Genomic DNA, 21,433 nt, shown 5'->3' with positions numbered 1-21,433 from the left:
GTACCACAGGGCTGGAATTAGTGTATCACCTGTCCTCATTTATAAGCAATAAGGCAAACCACAGGGACCACAGGTCCCAGCCTATAGTGAAGAGAACACCTCTCTGGCTCAGGGTGTGTGCTGGGATATGTGGCTTCTGCTGGCCACATCTCTGCACTAATGAAAACAACACTCATTGATTACACCACAGCTCCTGGGATGTTTCTGGTGTTGTCATGGATCAAGTCCTCCACAGGGCCTAAGGAAAATTATGTTCCTCAGAGAAATCCAGTGAGCAACCACAGCTTCTGAGGTGAATGGCATTTGCCCTTTTGTTTCCTTCCTTATACTAGACTACTATTGTTATTTATTATATTTAAAGTCCCCATATAATAATAACACCTGGGAAACAGATTGCTCCAGTCAGAAAACTGATTAGCCAGGATTTTTGTGGTTACTATATTTTGGATGCTCTTCTCCTTTGACAGCCTCTCCCTACAGCCCTCTTTGCAACACCAGCCTGCGCTTATAATTACACCAGTGTCACTTTTGATTTAAGGACTGCAATTCTTTGTCCTTGCTGTAAACAACCCACATTAAACGCGTAAACTGCGCGTACCAAGAGAAAAATAAATAAAGACCTGCAGAAATCTGTGTGAATTACCACCACAAAGCCACAGGACCAGAACCTACTCATGTCAAGGAGCTTTGCCAGATCCTGGGGGACACAGCCTCTGCTTGGCCCAGGAAGCACTGACCTGCTCTGCTGCCCCCTGAAGGAAGAGGCACTGCTCAGGAATCTGGCCACAGCTTCAATGTATGGGCAGAGCAGCCACCTCACTGCCACAGCAGGGGCAGAGAGACTGGGGGGTGGCTCCCCAGGAGTTTGATTGCTATAGGGGGTCTCTCTGCAGAGTAACCATGAGGTTTTTTAATGAATCCTTGAGGATTTTTATTCAATGTCTGAGCCATTCTGCCAACAAAACCTTGCTAATTCACAGTAATGACTAGGAGACTGCAGATTAATTGGTAATTGGTAAAATTCATTAAATGAACAAACATGATATGAAATAACTGAAGATAAAGCCTCCCCAAACAGACCTGGTTCCATTTTCATGATCTGTGCTAATACTTTGAAGTATAGTAGTAAATGTGAGTATATTTTGGTAATGAAGGATAAGTAATAGCAGAGCTTGCAGCACAGTCCCCTGTTATGTCTTATAGCATCTCAGCCTGGCAGGTAGGGATTGCCATGGGGATCTGCACTAGGAATGGGAGAAATCTGCAGCATCCCCAAAGACAGAAGCAGCAGGGTCATATGTGACTACATGTACATAGCAATCTTAAATGTCCTGATCTCAGTTGATCACTTTCTTCATAAATGCTCCACTTCTGCTGCTCACAACTTCCCCCCCGAAATATCCCACTCCAGTGCTGAAACCTCTTGTTGGATTCCCTCTAAAATACAAGGTTTTAGATTAATCAGTGGTTATTTGTATATTTCACACATACCCTCTCTGATGCTGCACTTCATTTTAACTCGATTTTGAGACAATCTTTTCCTTAAACTCACCCTTCCCCAATCCTAACAATATAACTGTCCTAAAACCATTAATCCTAAAAGCTCCACACATCTGACCTGTGGCTGTACAGCTATAAACTGTGGTTTTATGCACCAACACTATTATTGTTGTTCAGCATTGTAATACAGCTCACTGACATTGAAAACCACCTTCTCTGTGGATTTGAGCAGCAAGAAAACTTTCTCATTAGGCACTTTCTTCGTGGATATCTTTAGAGTACTGAATTTCTTAGTGAGTTTCCAGGAAGGAGAGCTAAAATTTCAGATGAATATCATCTTTTGCAGTTTCTGGCTTACGATGGGGAAAGAAGGTCAACCTTTCCCCAGCTGCATGGCTCTACTCTGCAAAAGCAGAGAGCTTCCACTGCACAGAACAGTCCAGTTAGAACAGTCCAGTTCTAAGACTCAAGGAAGGAAAGAACCAATATTAAATACTTTAGCCTCAAGAGTTCTGGGAAAATTGCAATAGAGAAATTCAATTTCAGATATTAAAATGCATGTTTCCAGAAATTTGGAGTGCTTAACAGCTCAGAACTGAAGTGATACAATGAAAGGTGGATTGGTAATTGCAATGGATATACACAAAAGTTAGAAAAGTTTGAAACTGCACATGTATTCTCTGCCCCAATGAACATACACTGTTCTCCCCTGCCCCAGCTTAAAGCCTGAGACCTCATGACTTACCCCAGTGATTGTGATCTGCCAAACTAAGATTTAGGACAGAGAAAAATAAGTCATTTTGCTACTATACTAAGCAACAGAATAAACACAGAGCGATCACTTTGGGATAGCACCTGACTATCAACTTTCTCCATCAATGAGGCTTAATGCTAAATAAATCAATCTTTTATAAATAAGACATTTCTATATTAACTTATGTAACTCGCAATTTCGGGGGTTTTTTTTTTTGACACACCCCTCAAATTCCTAAATCAAAAATATAAATTCTGTACTTGAATCCTCCCAGTAAATTAAATCAATTTTATTTGTTAGAGAAATCTACCTAGTGAAAGCTTTGTCAAAGACAAGGGAGGACAACAGATCCCAACGATGTACATCACACTCAGGCATGTGGCAAAACCAACACTTCACTGATCCTATAGACATTAATGCCTCATTAAGCATCTATAGCACTGATTCAAGGCATAAAGCTAAGAGATAGTTTCTAAACAAACCAAATGTCCTGGAGCATCAATGTCTCAGCTGATGTTTTTTTTTATCAGTGCAGTAACGAGGTCACCCTGCACAAGTGGCATAAACTGAGAATGACTCAGATTCCACCCAAATGATGTCTGATAACCTGGACAGAGTTGCCTGTCACACCTACAGGTTGTGACAAGAAACAAGACACCTAAGAAGGTAAGAAGAATTCACACCTTGCCAGGACTGCCTGCCATTTAGAAGATGGTCACATTTTGGCAACCAAAGCATTAACTGTCATAACCAATCCTCAGTTTCTTTGCAATTATATACATTTTGCTGTAAATATAATGCAAGACTGTAAAACAAATGCAAAAGGGCTACAGAAGGTGTCTGTGCAGAGAAAATGGTACAATACATAGTGCAGAAGAAAGAACTGCACAGAACATTTTTACTGGAGAGTGTTTTTATGTTAAAAGCATATTGCAGGTGTGCTTTAGGAGTAGATTCCTGACAGTCCTTCCCTCCCTGCCTTTCACTGTGGGTGCAGAAACCACGCTGGGAGCTGTAGAGGTGGCTGCTGCAAACAGAACCAGCCACAGGCTCTGGGCTGCAGCTGACTGAAACAAACCAAGAGCATAGAAGTGTGTGCTGTGATCACAGAGAGGGCCCCCAGATAGGCCACAGCATCACGCAGTACAAGAACATTATGTAAACTTCCAAACCAGACACAAATCCAAGAAACTGTAACAAAACATGCATCTAGCCTTGAATTGATGTTGCCTTTCTCTTAAATAAATCAACTGAAACTACACTTACACAAATACAAAAATCCCCACAGTGACTAATTACATTCCAATCATTATATTGGTTACACTAATGAAAGAAAAAGTAATATATACAGTGTTCTGCACAAGTTACATACAATCAGATTACCTGATGAATGATAACTAAAACTGTATCACTACGGTGACATGTCACATAAAGGTAGTAAAAGCTTCTCAAATTGGTCCAGGACTGGCAGGCAAAGGTCCCTGAGGTCTTGTACTGCACAGACACTGTTTGTTGGTACCTGACAGTTCAAGAGAAGCAGCAACACAGAGTGCCCTCTGAAGAACTACAACTTATATTGAAACACCCCATCACTGTACCCAGAGTCCTATCTCTCTGAGACTCTACCTAAGACCCTACTAAGGCTTTGGTCCAGATGCTCTCTCATGCCAAAGGGCTACATGAAAAAGGTGAAGAATGCATTTTCTTTCAGCAATTTAATTTTAATTGCCTTTCAGTTCTGCTAAGAATGAGAAGTGTTGGAGTCACCTTCTCTAGTTTATTCAAGATGTTGTCTGTTGCTGTTCTCTTTAAAAATAAACACTCCAATATTTTCATTTTACTTCATTTCTCTGCTGACAGGAGTTTGATTAGGAAATGCACCAGCACTCTCTTGGCCCTAATTAAAGGGTATGTAATACAACAAGTAGATGGCAATGCCACAAACATGAATTTGATCCAGCCTGCATCATTTGTTCATAAGTTTAGTCACAGAAATGAGACTAATACTTTCCTTCCACACCTCTGTTGGGCTCCCCATGGAATTACTCACATCTACTGTCTTTTAGAGTGATAAACATACAACTTTGCTAATAAAAAATTGCTAGCAGAGGCAAAAAGCACATCTCAGCTAACTAATCCATGGGATGTTCAGATCTGGAAACATAAACTTTCCTATCTAATAAGGGTGTGCTGATCTCCATGAGATTGATGCCAGGATGCCTTGGAGTGAAATCAATACAAAACAAATAAATTATTAATTGCTCCAAGTAATTAAATTTATCAAATCCAAATAAAAATAACTGATTTTTTTATGGAATAGCTTCCAAAGCTGAACCTCTGAAGGGACAGTATTGATCACAGGAGGACAGACAGATGTTTCACATGTTCACAGCCGATGAGGTCTGGGTTTGCATTAATGACAGGCAAGCAACAGAGCCAACAGCCTCTGATGCAGAGTAAACAGGTGGTGTGCTTGGCCATTTAATTGTGGGTCAGATCAAATATGGAGAATAAACATGTCTAAACACATACACACAACCACATCTTCCTCTAGAATATCATTCACCTTGGCGCTCTAATAAGCACTCAGTTCTCACTCCAGAAAAAAAAATAAAATTGAAGAGAACTCACAGACACATTCTCCCACAACACAGTAAATTCTTACTCATTAATCAGTGCTAAAAAAAAAAAGCTCAGCAGGCTAGTAAATATTTAAAAGCTAGTGAGTGTGAATATTTGAATCAATGGTACTAAAGCTGTACTTGTAATTTTCCTTCTCTACTTTTTTAATTGCTCCAAACTGTCAAACTGTCTAACCACAGACCCCAGTTGGCAGCTGGAGTCAGGCTGCTGGCTGGGAGCCCTTTCCTGAGGGGAGGTGGCCAGCTTTGAATGATTAAGCTGGAGCATTCCTCAGTCTTCTCTTGTGGACTGACATCTCTACAAACTCCTTTTCATCCCAGAGTTCTCTTTGTTTCGAGACGAGACGTCACTCAATCTATTTTTTTGCCAATTTTTTTTTTTCCAAAGTCCGTGACAACAGAGGAAGGACACAGACTAATACTTCAACATGCAGGAGTGGGACAAACATCCACCCCTTTCCATGCATCAGCCTCCCTCTTAATACCACTGCTGCAGCAATTCAACACCATTTACAAAATCGTCAACTCAATATTCATACATAAGGCTGAGAGATAAGATGAGCAACTTGAAACACAATGAAGAGTTGTTAACTATGCTGAAGTCAAGTGCTCTGAACATACTAAAGCAAGAGATAAAGGCTAAACTTAAAATAAAGCTGATCATGACGTGGTACAGGAACACTGCAATGAAATCAAACTCAGCTCTGCCCTACATAAGCAACACGATGCCTAGATCTCAACTGTGTGGTTATTGTTGGTTTGTCTGGGTGCTGGAAAAGATTCAAATTGAACAGCTCTCATTTTCCTTTCCTTCAGGCAGATCTTTGCAAAGCTTTCCTACCTCATAGCTCCTGCTTTCCGTTTAGCCTCTTCCTCTCCTTTCCCTGTAACAAACTCCCTAGTCACCTCTCCTTTCCTCTGAATCTTTGGCTGTCTGCCCTCCAGGTGAGCAGACCTGGTACAACAGGAGTTTTCCAGATGTAATGCTTACAATTAAGAATATATTTCTGGAATTATCTTCCTAAAATTGTTTTACTAAGAGGGAAGGAAAAGTCTAGTATTCCTTTTCAAAAATCTCTTCCAGAACGATCTGCTACTGTCTCTTGTTCTCAGTGGCACTGAGGCCAATACAGTGCCTTGAACTAAGATGAAGCTTTTTTATAATGCCCAGACTTCCTACTGCCCTTAGAGAAACTTGCAGTCTGTGCTGTCAGGAGGGAGTGGGGAAAATCCCCATGCAGAGCAAGGGCACAGGGGCTGTGGCCTTCTCTGGCCTGTGGCCACAGAGCCCATGGAGAACAATGGGAGAGTGAAGCCTCTATGAGAGAAGGCAGCTTGTTGACTCACCTGCTGAAGGAGAAACTTTTGGTTAAGAAGAATAATGGCTCTACAGTGACCATTAATACTAGGGAGGTGAAAAACTCTTCAAATTTCACCTGTTGCATAAGATTATTGTAAGCCTTAGCAACAGGAGGAATTTGAAAGCCACGGTTATTGTCATAAAAACTACTGGGGAACAAATCAAATTGAATACAGATTGCTAGCTTTTTCTTCAAGGATTCATTTTCTATAAATTAATTTTTGACTCAGGTTTTGACTAATTGTAAATCCTCAGGGGGAAAAGAAAAAAAAAAAAAGAAAGAACATCTCTAACCAAAGAATAAGTGCTATTATCCTAGATGATATGGTACATTTTTCACATGTGACAGAGGTTGAGTCCCTGATCTCAGTGCAAAATCCAACTTCATTTAACTACGAAGGCGTAAAGCACGGTAGCAAAGTACAAAATAAAATAGAAGTCTTTACGTGAGGAACCCTTTATGTCCTCAGGCAAAAGAACTTACTGCAGGATGTCACAAACCTTTAGAAATAATTTTCAAACATGCTGAGGCAAAAAACATCTTTCACTGGATGCTGCCAGAGTACAAGTTTCCACCAGCATACCAATTCCTGACTGGTCAGTTCCCACCCTTATCAGTTACACACTGCTGGCATAAAAAGGGTTTGCCACATAAATCCCACAAGTAAAATAATCTGGATTAGCATAGATTGTCAACTATACCACTTAGCACTTCAGCATCTCTTACCAATCCAAAAGGCCCACACTCATGTAATTAATTTTCCCCATCACCCATACTTGAAGCAAGGGAGTCTGCTACATCCCATTTTAAAAACAGGGAAGATTTGAATGAAGAAGCCAGGTGACTGACTGAAGGCCACATTTTGCTGGGTTGGAGGAAGATTTCAATCACACTTCCAAGCAAGTAAGGGCTGTTTTTTCAGTTAGACCAGTGATTTGAAATCTTTTTCAATTTGCAAACCACTGGTACTTCTAATAAACACATTCATCTCCTTAAAAATTTTAAGTAGAGCATAGGAAGGTGCTTTAGGTCATCCCAGGCACATGGATACTGCAGGCAGAAAGTTGCTGAATCAGACTGCCATGCCTCAGCTTTTCACTGCATTTTGTGAGCATTAAAGAGAATCAGGAGAAGCATGTAGCTCCCATTTTCACAAAGGCTGTGATTTGAATTGACTGTTTGGCACAGGAAAGGCTGCTGGCTTTGCCAGATGGTTCCATCACTGACAGGTTATTGCTCCAGCTTCTCTTCCAGGGGGGTGAAGGAGATGGGTGGGTGTAAAAAAATTGAAAAAAAAATCAATCATCACTTATTAGTTTTCAAAATCCTAATCAATCTCCACAAATTACTCTATTTATCTTAGTGCCGGGGGAACACATCTGCCACATCTCCATAAATCTCAGCACATGTGATACAGGTCTTGGCCTGTCACTTGCTGGGATTTTTTGACTTCCTCGAGGCTGCAGCCCCTCATTCATTACAGGTAGGCCAGGAGATGGTGGCATTTGTACACTAAAGGGATCCCTCAAGAGTGGCCCTGCTGAGGCACATCTGCCTCTAACGTGCACATGCACCTGTAAGGTCAAAGCAGCATGATCCCAACACATTTCCTATTGAGAGCCCTCGTGGGGGTCCCAGCACAATCTGAAACTTTCTGACATCAAAAGAATATCCCATAAAAAGTCTTTAAAAGTGACCTAAAAAAAATTACTATGCCAAGTGAGGGTACCAGGGAAGGAACCTACTTCTCCCCACCTTTGCTACAATAAAACCACTAAGGATTATTTGGCTAGGAAAAAAAAACAAGCACTTGTACTGGGCAACAGGATGTTTGTTTGTCAAGGCTCCCCTTGAAAACATTCAGCCAGCCAGGCAGGTTTTAACTTACACAGTACCCCAAAACCTGTTGCTAAGAGACAGGCATCAACTCCTGCTGATAGAAGAGTAAGAAAGTTCATACTTTCACAGGAAATACCTGTGCAATAGAAAGATCAACAAAGGCTTTTCCCCAAAACATTTTCTGAAGATAATGGAATAGGATGGCTTACAAGCGTTGTATGTGTTTATGTCTCTTTTTTTCCAATCCATAACCTGAACATCCAGTTTCTTATAATGAGGTTTGGCTGAGAGCCCTGCTTGGACTTGACAGCTCCATTTGGGTCCTTTCATGTATGTCTAGAGCACAGCAGGCATTCCAGTAAACAAACACCAGCAAGTTCAGGTGCCCCTGCAAAGTGATGAGCTGGCTTTCACATAGCCAGCATTCCAGGTTTCTGAATCTCCACATTTATGGAATTCCTTTCTTATTTTAGAGGCAAGAACCTGACTTTCTTTAGCTATAACAAGGAGAACAGATGAGGAGACAGACAGGAGATAGACATTAACAGAGGTCTCAAGGTGACCAGTACAACAGCCTACCTCGCTGGCTTTCGCAGGCGTGACACCTGCAGACTTTGAAGTCCAGGAAACTTGATGCCAGCAGTCTCAGGAACAGCCTGGAAAGAGATCGAAACAGGATGGTGTTGGTTGGAGGAAACACAAGATTTCATTACAGAGACTATCTGAAGGGGATAACTCTGTTTCCTGTGACAGAGAACCACCTGCCATCAGAGCCCAGACAAGAGGAAAATCCCAAGCAATGGAGTTCAGTGGGAAATCCCAAAGCAATTCACTGAGATAAATTCTCCAGTTCATGGTATCTTTGGGAAGCTCAAGCATTTTTTGTTTTGTTGGTTTAAATGCACTCCTCTACCACACTCTTAGACTCATCCCCACCAGCATAAACCCTAAATTTGAGATCCCTACATAAACCTCTACTTAGAATCATAAAGCCCATATAATGGCTAGGGTTGGAAGGGACCTTAAGATCATCTAGTTCCAATTCCCCTGCATATGCAGAGACACCTTTCACGAGACCAGGTTGCTCAAGGCCCCATCAACCTAGCCTTGAACACTTCTAGGAGGGGGTGGCCACAGCTTCCTTGAGCAACCTGTTCCAGTGTCTCACCACTCTCAAATTAAAAGACTTTTTTTCCAGCACCTAACCTAAATCTCCCTCTTCAAGTTTGAAACCACCATTTCCCCTTGTCCTCTCACTACGATAACTGTATAAAAAGCCCTACCCTAGCTTTCTTGTAGCCCTCTTCAGATATTGGAAGTTTGCTATAAGGTCAACCATTTTTACAGGCTGAACAACCCCAACTTCTTTAGCCTGTCTACATAGGGAAGGTGTCTCCAAACCCTCTTCATTCATTTTAGTGGCTCTGCTCTGGACACGTTCAGGAGCTCTACATCCTTCTTGGGCTGGAGACTCCAGAAATGGACACAGTACTCCAAGCAGGGTCTCACAAGAAGAAGCAGGGGGAGAATAAACTTCCCCTCGACCAGCTGTCTATGCTTTCTTTTGCTGCAGCCAGGACCCACTTGGCTTTCTGAGTTGCAAGTACATACTTGTGTGACTCAATATTATTATCTAGCTTAGGTCTATTTTCCTGGATCAAACACAGCCCAGTCTTTCCTAACAGTCTTCAAACAAGTCTTCCCTAAGTCTTGGCTTTTTGACTGCAAGTCCTCTGAAGAATGAGCTGAGAAGCCTCTGGTTGTAGTCAGACATGAAACCCACTAGTGAGGATGGTAAGGACTGTACCCCTTCAGAGAGGTCTGCTGTTTACACACATTTTCACCCTTTGTCCATTCATTAGACATTTTTTGTACTTCCCCCACTTCAACATTTTTAAATGTAGCAACACAAGGCAGCAAACGTCTAATGCTGCTGCTAGACAGTACGAGCATTTAGTTGCATTTCAACAAAATGGAAAAAAACCCAAATGCAATCCCTCAACAACTTGTGCTGTTGAACAAAGCACAAGGTGAGCAACCTTTAAATTACTAAACTGAGCTATCTGCAGGGCCCTGTGCACTAAATGGTTTGAGTCCCCTAAATGGTTCAGCAGTACTCGGGATTCAGTTTAATAGCTACAATCTCTGCAAAATGCATGTTCAATCACAACTTTTCCAAAAGGAAGAGTCACCTCAAAGCTCACAATCCCTTGAAGACAGCATTTGCCTTGCTTGCTCCCATATTTCTCTGCAGAGAGTCTCTGCAGCTTGCTCTTTGTTCATTCCAGGATTCTAGGGCAGAGACAACCAAGGAACCTCAAGATCACAGAGATGCTCAGGATGGCAACTCAATTCCTCAAGTTCCCTGCCAATGACACTCACATCTCTATCAGCTATCTCTGTATCTTCTTTTTGAGGTGGCACCTTGCAAACTGCTCTGCATGGACAGGTATTAAGGTTTCTTTTCAGTTATCTGTGGTCAGTTCAATAAACAGAGGCCCCAGGAAGACATTCCTAAGCATGACCATGGTGGAAAAAGTATTCTCTACCTACAACAGGGCTCATGAACTTGTAGGGATCACTTTGAGCTTTGGTAGGATGTAGCCTGCCTGCCTGGACTAAAAGTAAAAAAGAAGGCTGCAATAAAAAATAATAATAAAAAAATCCTATTTGCTTCCTTTGGCTGAGGGCTGGCTTTCACACTCCTCAAACTCTGCCCCCCAGACCGTTGCTTAACACCCTGAGACAAGCAGTGAGGGTAAATCAGCACCACAGCCTTAGCCAAGACAACTCTGCCTGCACTCAGTGCATAAGCAATTAAATGGGTTCTTTTGCCTTGTGTGCCTGTACACGCTGTAAACGCTTCAACCTCAATTGACTCTTTGGTAAATGATTTTCCTTTGTTGAAATGATGCTGATGCAGCTCCCGATTCAAATTCTTAGTTAAAATGCAATTTTTTTCTTAACATTCCCCAGCTATAGTTGGTAATTGACTCCTAATGGACCTGTCATGGTTGAAATGATGCTAGTGCAACAACAGAAACAGCTCCCCTGCCCACCCTGGCGTGCCTATCCACTACATGCCTGCAGACAGGAACCAGCCATGAGGCAGTATTTAGGGCTGGAATCCCCCCTTGGCATCCTCAGCATCTTTCCAGCCCCATTCTCTATCACCACCTTTTCTGCATTACCACCACCACCAAGCTGCTTTCTTTAGAGAAAAATATGTCAGCCATGGTTGAGCTTTACCAGATAAATCTGCAAGAGAATTCAATGCACAAGGTGCTGGTATTGTATTAATTACATAGAGAGGGAGGGTAGAACCAAAACAATGATTTAAGGAAGTGGTGGCCATTAGGCATACTTGATCAAGCAGTAACTGTCTAGCAGTCACTGCTTCTCTCCTTTCCCCTGCAGACCCTTTTGTAGGAAAATGACACAAGTGCTCTCTGCTCACAAGCTGGAGGGACAGGAATTCCCAGAGACTCACTGGAAACATCTGAGATTTTTTTTCAACAGTCATTTCCTACCAAAAGTGCTGAATTTAGTTCAGTCCATGATGTCCTCTTTCCAAAAAGAGAAACTGAGGTAACATCAAATATGAATTGAAAACTATGTTCTGGGCTTCTTAGACTGTAGCTCAGTTCAGGGAGAAATAAGCAGCAACAGCTCCCACAATATAAGCTCTCCCAGCAGAGCTGCTCTGCTCACAGCTGAGGATCAGGAGAGGGGCACGTACTGAGCTTGTAGAGACCCTGCTGAGACCCAGGAATGTGTAAGGAAGGAGAAACATGGACTAAAAAAGAAGGCAGGTAAAAGATAAGGCGTTTGTGGGACAACCCTGCATGGGAGTACTAGAATACACTTGGGAGAAGCTGGGAGACAGAAGCTTCTCCCTGCAATGAGGTATGAATGGCTGGCATCATTTCATCCTATTTCGCAGGGAGGAAAACAAGACTTAAACCAGCATTTTTCAAATGGGAGAGAGACAGAGAGCACACCAGAGGACTCTGACAGTGGCCGTCTTAGACCAGTCTGCCTTCCAAAAGATGCAACCAAAGAAGCATCTGCTAGAAAGCAGTCAGCAGCTACTCTATCCAAGAAGGGATGCCAGGACTGCTAAAGGAAACAGATTAAACAGCCAGAGCAAAAGCAAGGGAAAGAATAAATAAATTTTTAAAAAATTTTAAAATTTAAAAAGCAAACAAAAAAACACGCACACAAAGAAAACCAAAATCAAACAAACCAAAGAGGGAAAAAGGAAAGGAAAAAAGGAAAGGAAAAAAGGAAAGGAAAAAAAGGAAAAGGAAAAGGAAGGAAAAAAGGAAAGGAAAAAAGGAAAGGAAAAAAGAAAGGAAAAAAGGAAAGGAAAAAAGGAAAGGAAAAAGGAAAGGAAAAAAGGAAAGGAAAAAGGAAAAAGAAAAAAGGAAAGGAAAAAGGAAAGGAAAAAGGAAAGGGAAAAAGGAAAGGAAAAAGGAAAGGAAAAAGAAAGGGAAAAGGAAAGGGAAAAAGGAAAGGGAAAAAAGGAAAGGGAAAAAGGAAAGGGAAAAAGGAAAGGGAAAAAGGAAAGGAAAAAAAGGAAAGGAAGGAAAAGGAAAGGGAAAAAGGAAAGGAAAAGGGAAAGGAAAAGGGAAAAGGAAAGGAAAAAAGGAAAGGAAAAAAGGAAAGAAAAAAAGGAAAAGGAAAAAGGAAAGGAAAAAGGAAAGGAAAAAGGAAAGGAAAAAGGAAAGGAAAGGAAAAAAAAGGAAAGGAAAAGGAGAGGAAAAAGGAGAGGAAAAAGGAGGAAGGAAAAAAGGAGAGGAAAAGGAGAGGAAAAGGAGAGGAAAAAGGAGAAGGAGGAAAAAGGAGAGGAAAAGGAGGAGAGGAAAAAGGAGAGAAAAAGGAGAGGAAAAAGGAGAGGAAAAAGGAGAGGAAAAAGGAGAGGAAAAAAGGAGAGGAAAAAGGAGAGGAAAAAGGAGAGGAAAAAGGAGAGGAAAAAGGAGAGGAAAAAGGAGAGGAAAAAGGAGAGGAAAAAGGAGAGGAAAAAAGGAGAAAAAGGAGAGGAAAAAGGAGAGGAAAAAGGAGAGGAAAAAAGGAGAGGAAAAAGGAGAGGAAAAAGGAGAGGAAAAAGGAGAGGAAAAAGGAGAGGAAAAAGGAGAGGAAAAAGGAAAGGAAAAAGGAAGGAAAAAGGAAGGAAAAAGGAAAGGAAAAAAGGAAAGGAAAAAGGAAAGGAAAAAGGAAAGGAAAAAGGAAAGGAAAAAGGAAGGAAAAAGGAAAGGAAAAAGGAAAGGAAAAAAAAAGGAAAAAAAGGAAAGGAAAAAAGGAGAAAGGAAAAGGAAAGGAAAAAAGGAAAGGAAAAAGGAAAGGAAAAAGGAAAGGAAAAAGGAAAGGAAAAAGGAAAGGAAAAAGGAAAGGAAAAAGGAAAGGAAAAAGGAAAGGAAAAAGTGTTTACAGGCTTCTCTGTCTCCTTCTTCTGCGGTAGTTTCTTCTTGGGAGCCTTGCGCTCTGCACGTCTCTGCTCAGTGGTGGTGTCAGCGGCTGTGATGAGCTTCTGCAGGTCTTGGGTTCTCTTTTCTCTCTCTTTCTTCCTGGTTTCAATCTTACGGAGCTCCTGGATGAGGTATTCTTCTTCTGCCACCTGCAGACCAGAACACGTAAAGGCAATCAGTGCAGAGGGGGACGCCTAGCAAGACAAGGGGGCCATCTACTGATAAGAGCTCTGCTCTGGGCCAACCTAGGAACGACTTTCAGTTCCCCAGCCTAAGGTCTCAGATTTTCAGAGCACATCATGCTCCACAGCCTTACCCTGCACCCATGGCAATGCCAGCCTACAAACTGGCAGGCACTGTGTCACAACATCCATGATGCACCCTTCAGCAGCATTCATAAATGATTAATCCTACCTCCAGACATAGAGACCAAGAGCACACATGGGATAAAAAAAAGCCCAAATACTGTAGTTGCAAATGCAATGTTGTGAAAGGCTAGCTCCCATCCCCAGACACAGCATGCAGAACCTAGAGAAGCTATGCCTAGCGCCAAGACACCTGTCAATGTGGGAAGGAAGAGCGGAGTCATCACATGGATGAACTTATCATTAGAGGGAACTACTGACAGAAAAGGATGCTCTCCTCCAGCCTCTGGAAAACACAGTTACTTAGCATTTAAACCCCAGCACTGTTACACAGCTTCAACACAAAGGAGAACTAAACATACAAATTTGCAGTCTTCTATGTTTTCTGGCAAGATTTTTACTCTCAAGGAAAGAATTCTCTCCCCATAGGACCAGGGATGCAAAAGGACATTGATCTGAGAATTTGTCACTATTTAGAGGCCTAGTAAAGTAATTGTCACAGAGGTGGTGTTTTCAGATACCAGAGACCTGTATAGTCAGATTTCTCAGTTTCTGCCCTTTCGTATCCCTTAAAATTACATGAACTCAACAAAAAAAAGCAGTACTTAAGTGTTGCTCGTTTCTTGTCCAGTCCCTTTCCCACCTATTTCATCCACCAACTGATTCAACTTATCATAAACCTTTTTGAGCAGTGATGCCCCCTTCCCCAAGTTACCTGCTCTGGTGTCCTATTGTACAGCCTTTCTAGTTGTTCCTTCCTTCGCCTCTCGTGGCCAGCATCAAAAACTGGGATTTTCAGGTCTGTTCCTGGAGCTGCACGAATATTAGCCAGCTTGGCACAGATGTGATAATACCGCTCCTTCAGGTCCTCCACTGATCTTTTCTGTGGAAGACATCACAGGAGGACATTATGGAAAAAGTGGGAAAAACCCTGGGCAGTAGCCAGCCAATAACCACTGGATGAAGGATATCAGGGTATAAAACACAGTGCCTGGGAAGAATACCCACAGGGAGCCTTGCCAGTCGTGGTGGAACCACAGGGAGTTTCCTAGTGAACTGCATGAATTAACTGTCGTGAGTTCACAGCTACTGCTTTAAAAACATCCACCAGAGTCCCACAGTCTGAGGACTTGAGAGCTAGAGAAGACATGGAAGCAAAGCAGTCCCAGATTAAAGGATGCAAGGACAGCTGTCTCAAGAGGAGAAAACCCAACAGGAAACTGCCTACACACAGAACGCCTCCTCTGAGATGCTAGAGAAATGGCCACTCAAGCCATAACAGAGAAGACACCAGCTGCACCAATTCACTGCCCATTGGTACACGGAGTCTGAGCTGTGTTCCCATAATCCAAGCTCTGAAATTATTTGGGCTGCCCAGCTGGGTAGGTTCTTATTTTACTTTGCTACAGGATCTTCATGTGAGCATTTCCAAGAGCAACAACAGCATCTGGGGTTGTTCTGTAGGAGTCACAACATTGCCCCATGTCACCAGGAGGCATGGAACCAGCAGCTATAGGAGATTTATGATCATGACACTGGAGCTGCATCTTCATACACTGATGATTCCTGCTTCACAGCAGAGATAACCAGGTCAGACCACAAATCAGGAAAAGGACCAGGGAAAAATCCCAGTCCCCAAGGACTGTTAGCAGATTCTTCTCCCAGTGCCTAGATGAAATCCAGCACATATACCCTGCTCAGCTAAACAAACTCCCCAGCAGCTTTATCTTCAAAGAGCAGTGAGTTGTTCTCCTGGCAGGGGCAAACCTACCTTTCTAATAAAACACAACAGGGAATGAGCACAAGTCACAGTGGATTTAATTACAAACAAAGCAAGCAGCAATGCCCTGTGCTGGAAATTCAATATTCCTGGCTGCCAATAATTCATTATTTTGCCCTAATTAAGTTGATATAAAGGGTAATTTGGTCCTTGCAGTGCAGCAAGCCCTGCACATGCTGTAGCAGCAGGTTGTTAGTAGCACCTTGGCCCCCAGGACTCACCTTGAACTGCTGGTGATCATAGCGGTCGTGAATCACCACAAAGCGCAGATCAAAACGCCGAGCCAGGTCGAAGAGGTGGTCTGTCTCAGCTTTGGTCCATGCATCATCATGGAGATACATCTGGTACTCCTGCTCTGAGTAGACAGGCACCTGTACTGTCTATGCAGAGAAAACGAAAACATAACCATGGTTGCTCTCCTGCAGCACTGCCCTTCTTACTGCCATCTGGTGAGGCTAAGAACAAGAGCAGCACACTGACAGGAGGAGGATGAGCAATGGGTCCTGGCAGAAAACATGACGAGCAGGCAGAGGATTTGGTAAGGAGCAATGTGTGATCTCAGGGCCGCTAACGTGACATTTTTAGGAGTCTAACAGGAAGACTGAAACCTTGTGTGATTGACACAGGCAGAGGTGAACAACCCACATCCTGACAATTGGTTTCAAAATTATCAAGCCAACATGACAGAAACCAAGGTTCAGCTGGCCTCCCTGCATTCCTCCCATACAGCAGCACCAATCCCTTGACATAAACTGCTCTGACAGTCAGCCCTTTACTCGGGTTGGGACGCGCTTACTTGTACGGGAAGAACAGGAAAGGCAAGAAGCAGCAGTACCCAACCCTTAGAACACCTTGTGCTTTGATATACAACCCACTGCTTTCATGTTTGGTGCAGACAGTGCTATGAAGATCTGAAAGGCTGGGAGCTGTACAATTAAGGCCCCTAAACTTGGCTAAAAACTTTGTCCCTCCCTTCCTCATTCACTCTTTTTCCAGCAGAGCCACAGGGCCAAACAGTCCAACTCCCAGAGCATCCCAAATATCTGAAAGGCAAAACCCACACTGGCCTGGAAATGCTCTGCAAGGGATTCCTCCATAACACAAGCATCACATGAATATTAAAGCAACAGTAAAAATACTCACTGTATTAGAGGAAGTCCTAGTGCCTAGTAAAGTAAAAGTGCAAAGCCCGTGCACCCCTCTTACTACTCCTGCAGTGGAACTTTCCTCAGCCTAAGGTTCTGCATCACAAAAAACATCGGACATGTGAACATCACACAGGATTCAACACCTGTACATTTCCTAAGTCCTGCACCAGAAATATCTTGCTCATGAACTTTGTACAGCTCAGAGAAGCAATTCTAAGCTAAAAAATAAGTGTCTTTCTTCCATCACTTTGACACAGAAAGTGTATCTCTTGGAGATGCACTGCACATCAACCTTCAAGTACCACTTCCACCAAGAGAAAAATCATTCTACTAGACACAGTAAGAATGTCCTATGTACATCATGAAAAAAAAAATTTCAAGACTAGAATACATACATGAAAAGAGTGAGAAGGGCCCTCTGCAGTGGGTGGAAGGAAAGGTGGAAGATGCCTGATCAGAGAACGGGACAAGAGCAAAGAGTAGTCCCCAAAACTGTTCCTCAGGTCCACACATGGCTGCTCAGGTCAGAACTGCTGAAAAGTGAGAAGGTAGGAACTCACCAGATGGAAAACTTGAGCCAACCAGCGGATGATTTTAAGTCCAAAGTAATATAGCCATGAACATACAAATATGATTCAAAGAGAGAGATTTCTAGCAGAAGCTGGCAGGGTTTCAGTTGCACAAGACCTTGGAATACCAACTACATCTGTACTGGCCCCTGTTTAGGAAAGATGAACTGAAATGGGGAGAAACACCAAGAAAAACAAAGAGAACCAAGAAAAGCAAAGAGGATGAGTAATGGGTGGGGAGCTTGTCTTCCTGCAGAAGACTGGAAGAGAAAGGAGCCTAGCAAAGGAAGTCTGAAAGGGAATCTGTCTGAAGGCTTCAAGTACGCTAGACGGAATGAAAGGAACACCCACAGAAAGAAAAAACCAAGTGAAATAAGGACAAAGAAATTGGCTTCCAAAGAAATGCCAATTTAACATGGAAAATTTAACCTGGAAATGAGAAATGGAGCAGAGACAGTCCAGAACAGCTTCCCAAGGAAGCAGGGCGGGGGAAGAAAATCCAAGTGCTTTTCAAAAGGAACTTGATCAGTTTATGAAAGGGATTGGATAGTGCAGGACCTAAAAAAGCCAAGAGGAGGATTCAATGGCCTGGAAAAACCCTCTCACATATATTTCACATTATAAAATCACACAATGATAGGCATTACATTAGCTGAAACTGCTCAGCAAAAGATCCTGGAGCCATGAGACAATTCTATGGAAACATGAGCACAATGCCTAGTACTGGTGAAAAGGCAAACTGAGCAGTAAAAATGATCAGGGGAATAAACAGAAAAACAGGCAATGTACAGACCTGCCACACTTTGGCTAAGTGAAACACTCACTCCTAGTCCACTGATTTCAAAAGAAAGGATATTTGAGTATAACAAGGGCACAGACAGGGCAAGTCTATGTCAAATTACAGAAAACGCAGTACATGGCAAGGACCATTTTACATCGTGTAACACGAGATCTCAGAGGCACCAAACCCCCAAGGTAGCAGCTTAAAATGAGCAGAAGAAATGCACCCCATATAAAATTAAACTGAAGAACTCATTACCATGGGATATTCACAAAGCTACTTTCTGACTGAGCATATCTAGGAAGAATTATTAAGTACAAATTCCAAGTTAAGAACTCCTTAAGCCAAAGACCACCAGAAGCTAGGAAAAAATGCTCTGCATTTGCCCCATTCTCAGGCTCTAAGCCTTCCCTAATGGTAACCAGAAATAGAGTATCAGCTGAGAGAGAAGTCTTGATACCAGTGAAGTGCCCTGGTATCAAGGCTCCATATAAACTATAGAACCTTAAGTTTATATGTTGGATCCCACAATGAAGAGGACAAACTTGTTTTGGAAACTGGAAGCACAGAGAACAGGCAAAGCAACTGAGCAGTGATACAGGAGCTGGGTTAAAGAGTTTGAGTGACCAACAGGACAGACTATACAGGAAAATGGCTCATGCCAAGGGGAGCAGGAGATTCAGGCAGAGGTATCAAGTATGTGAGAAAGAACCCATTAGAGTCTGGAAAAGTAAATAAAATTCCTCTGATGTGGCAAGTATCTGCAAAATTCTTCAGTGCCTTCTATCCTCATACCACAGATCAACAAGGGTAACTATTTGCTCCTGATATTGCACATGCAGATAGCAGAGGTCTGTGCCACTAATCTGAAGGTTGCAGCCTTGATGAAAGCTCTTCTGTCTGTCAGTTCCCAGTGCATGATAACGTTAAGGAAATGAGAATCATATAATTACAGCAGCCATGTGTGGCTCCCTCTGATAAACTCAGTAGAACTCAGCCAAAAACTGTAACAGGAGCCTTAGAGACAATTGAACTCCCAAAGTTTCACTCAGATAGTGAGGTAGGTGCCTTGAGTAAGTGACTCATGCTTCAGACTTCCACCTCAGACATCAGAGAAGAAATACCACAGGAGACTCTTACCAATGTCCCAGCAAGAGGAAAAGCATCAGTCAGAGCTCAGGCCTTCTAACACAGAAGGTCAACCAACCACTTAACTCTGCAGGAAGCCATGCTTTGTTAGAGCTGATGCTCTGTGGGTTACAAACTTGAAGTGTTGTATACAGTTACACACAAGCAGAGCTTTTGTGGAATCATGTTAGCACACACTTTTTTTTCCCACTTCAGATTTGCACCACAAAGAGGGTTAAATTACATTATGAAGGCACCCTAACTCTGCTCCTCCTTTGGAGGTCCTGACTTTGAAATATAAATCTTGATGTAGTTTTCTTTGTGCATACACATGAAAGCCTCAACCACTCAAAGCAGATACATCTGGGACAAAAGACAGCAGGAGATTACAACAACACATTGTGACAATTTAATATAAGACATGAAGAACAGCATACTGCACCACACTGATACCACAGGAGCAATTTCAGAGGGAACGCAACGTTATTCCGCATCTGTGCTGGAATCTGGCCAAAAGGCTGCAAGCCAGCTTTTTGGTCATGAGGATCAAGCAATTTTTTTTCATCCCAAGCAAAATAACAAGACTTACAACTTAAATGTCTCACAGAATAGAGTACCTTTTACTACCCAGAGCCTGTAATCAGGAGGAGGATGTTGGTTAGGAGCTGAATTAGGTGCCAGAATGCCTCCTTACCAAATGAATGACTGCACACCTGAAACATGGAAGCTCTAGCAAGTTCTGATCACACGCTGAGCTACTCAGCTTGAATGATTTGGAGATATCTTAAGTCTGTGGTCACAGGGTTGCAGGTCACGATGCAATTTAAAATGCAATTGCCAAATCTAACTCTAAGAACCAACTTCCTATCTGGACATTCAAGAAGCCAACTGAAGGGTATCTCCCAGCTGCTATTCACACGCTTCTGTTTGAAAGTGCTCCCACTTACTTTATTGAACCTGGCAAAAGGGTAGTCCTTCCCTTCCTCTGCTGCTCTCCTCCAGTGGTAGAACATTGCTCCATCTTTTCTCGCGGGGTTGGTGAAAGGCATCCACTTCCAGGGCCGGACTTTCTTGGACCCCAGTTTTGCTTTGACTGTTCGATAACCCTGAGTTGTATCACTTGGCAGCAGAGGAGGTGCATCCCTGTGGTGGAAAAAAGCACTGGCTGACAGGAAGCATGAAGCAGCCCAGAACAAACCCAAAACAATTTTTGACTCAGAGCAGGATCTGCCATCACAGCGTTTAAGGTGGGAAAAACTGAGTTTAAGCTTCATCCCAGGCTTTGCAGTTCCCAGACTGCAATGTTTCCTGCACTAAAGGGTGGAATACACAGCATGGATGGGCCTGAACAAAACCATCTGGAAAGAAAATTATGCAAGAGACCTCTGAGGCAAGGGCACAATCGATAACAAGCTAGACACAGGCTGCAGCAGAACTCTTTTTGAAGAAATAAAAGCAAGTGCTATTCCCAGCTGTGAAAAAAGAGAAATAGATTCAGAAGGGTAAGGACTCTGCCTTGTCTGAATTGTCTATATCTAATTCACCTCCTACACAGAGTAAACCCCTCAAATTCAGATGAGAAGAGAGAGACACTGTCCACAACCATCTAGGAGAGAAATGCACAGGTACAGGCCAAGCATGAAGGGGAATCAACCCAGGGAGCAGGGCTGCCCATGGTTCCAAGGGGATGCTGCCCTGACACAAAATACCCCAACAGCTTGCACAGTTGATGATAAGCTCTTACTTCTTGTCAGAGTAGAGCAGTGCATAAACTTCTCGGTGCATTCCTTCTGGCCTCTTAAATGTCAACGTCTCTGAAGATTTCTTGGATTTTTTCTGAAAAAAAAAAAATCTCATTTTAGATTCAAAAATAGCAAATCCAGAAGGGACATCAAACTACATAACCTGGTGCCTTGTGATGGTTTTCACTTTTATCTGGTTTTAGACACTTTGAATTTCTCCAGGAAAGTGCCTGCTCCTTGTGGAAGATGCTGACAGACAAAACGTGCCCACTTCCAGCAACAGCATTCACCAGTTGCTCCAACACTTGTTGCTGCTGATAATACACACTGAAATTCCAAGCTGAACATCTGGCTCT

General features: G+C 42.7%; 1 protein-coding gene across 1 annotated transcript in view; it reads right to left on the bottom strand.

The window, feature by feature from the left end:
- Nucleotides 1–21,433, bottom strand: part of DMAP1 (DNA methyltransferase 1 associated protein 1) — a 32,675-nt gene that overhangs the window by 8,080 nt on the left and 3,162 nt on the right. The window contains 6 exon segments of the mRNA XM_030455742.1: nt 8,676–8,752; nt 13,528–13,713; nt 14,645–14,812; nt 15,931–16,089; nt 20,283–20,478; nt 21,080–21,171. Of these exon segments, the coding sequence (XP_030311602.1) occupies nt 8,676–8,752; nt 13,528–13,713; nt 14,645–14,812; nt 15,931–16,089; nt 20,283–20,478; nt 21,080–21,171 (878 nt within the window).

Source organism: Calypte anna, chromosome 8, assembly GCF_003957555.1.
Source record: "Calypte anna isolate BGI_N300 chromosome 8, bCalAnn1_v1.p, whole genome shotgun sequence".
NCBI lineage: Eukaryota > Metazoa > Chordata > Aves > Apodiformes > Trochilidae > Calypte > Calypte anna.
Note: the sequence above shows the minus strand (reverse complement) of the source record. Positions and strands in the feature narration are given on the sequence as shown.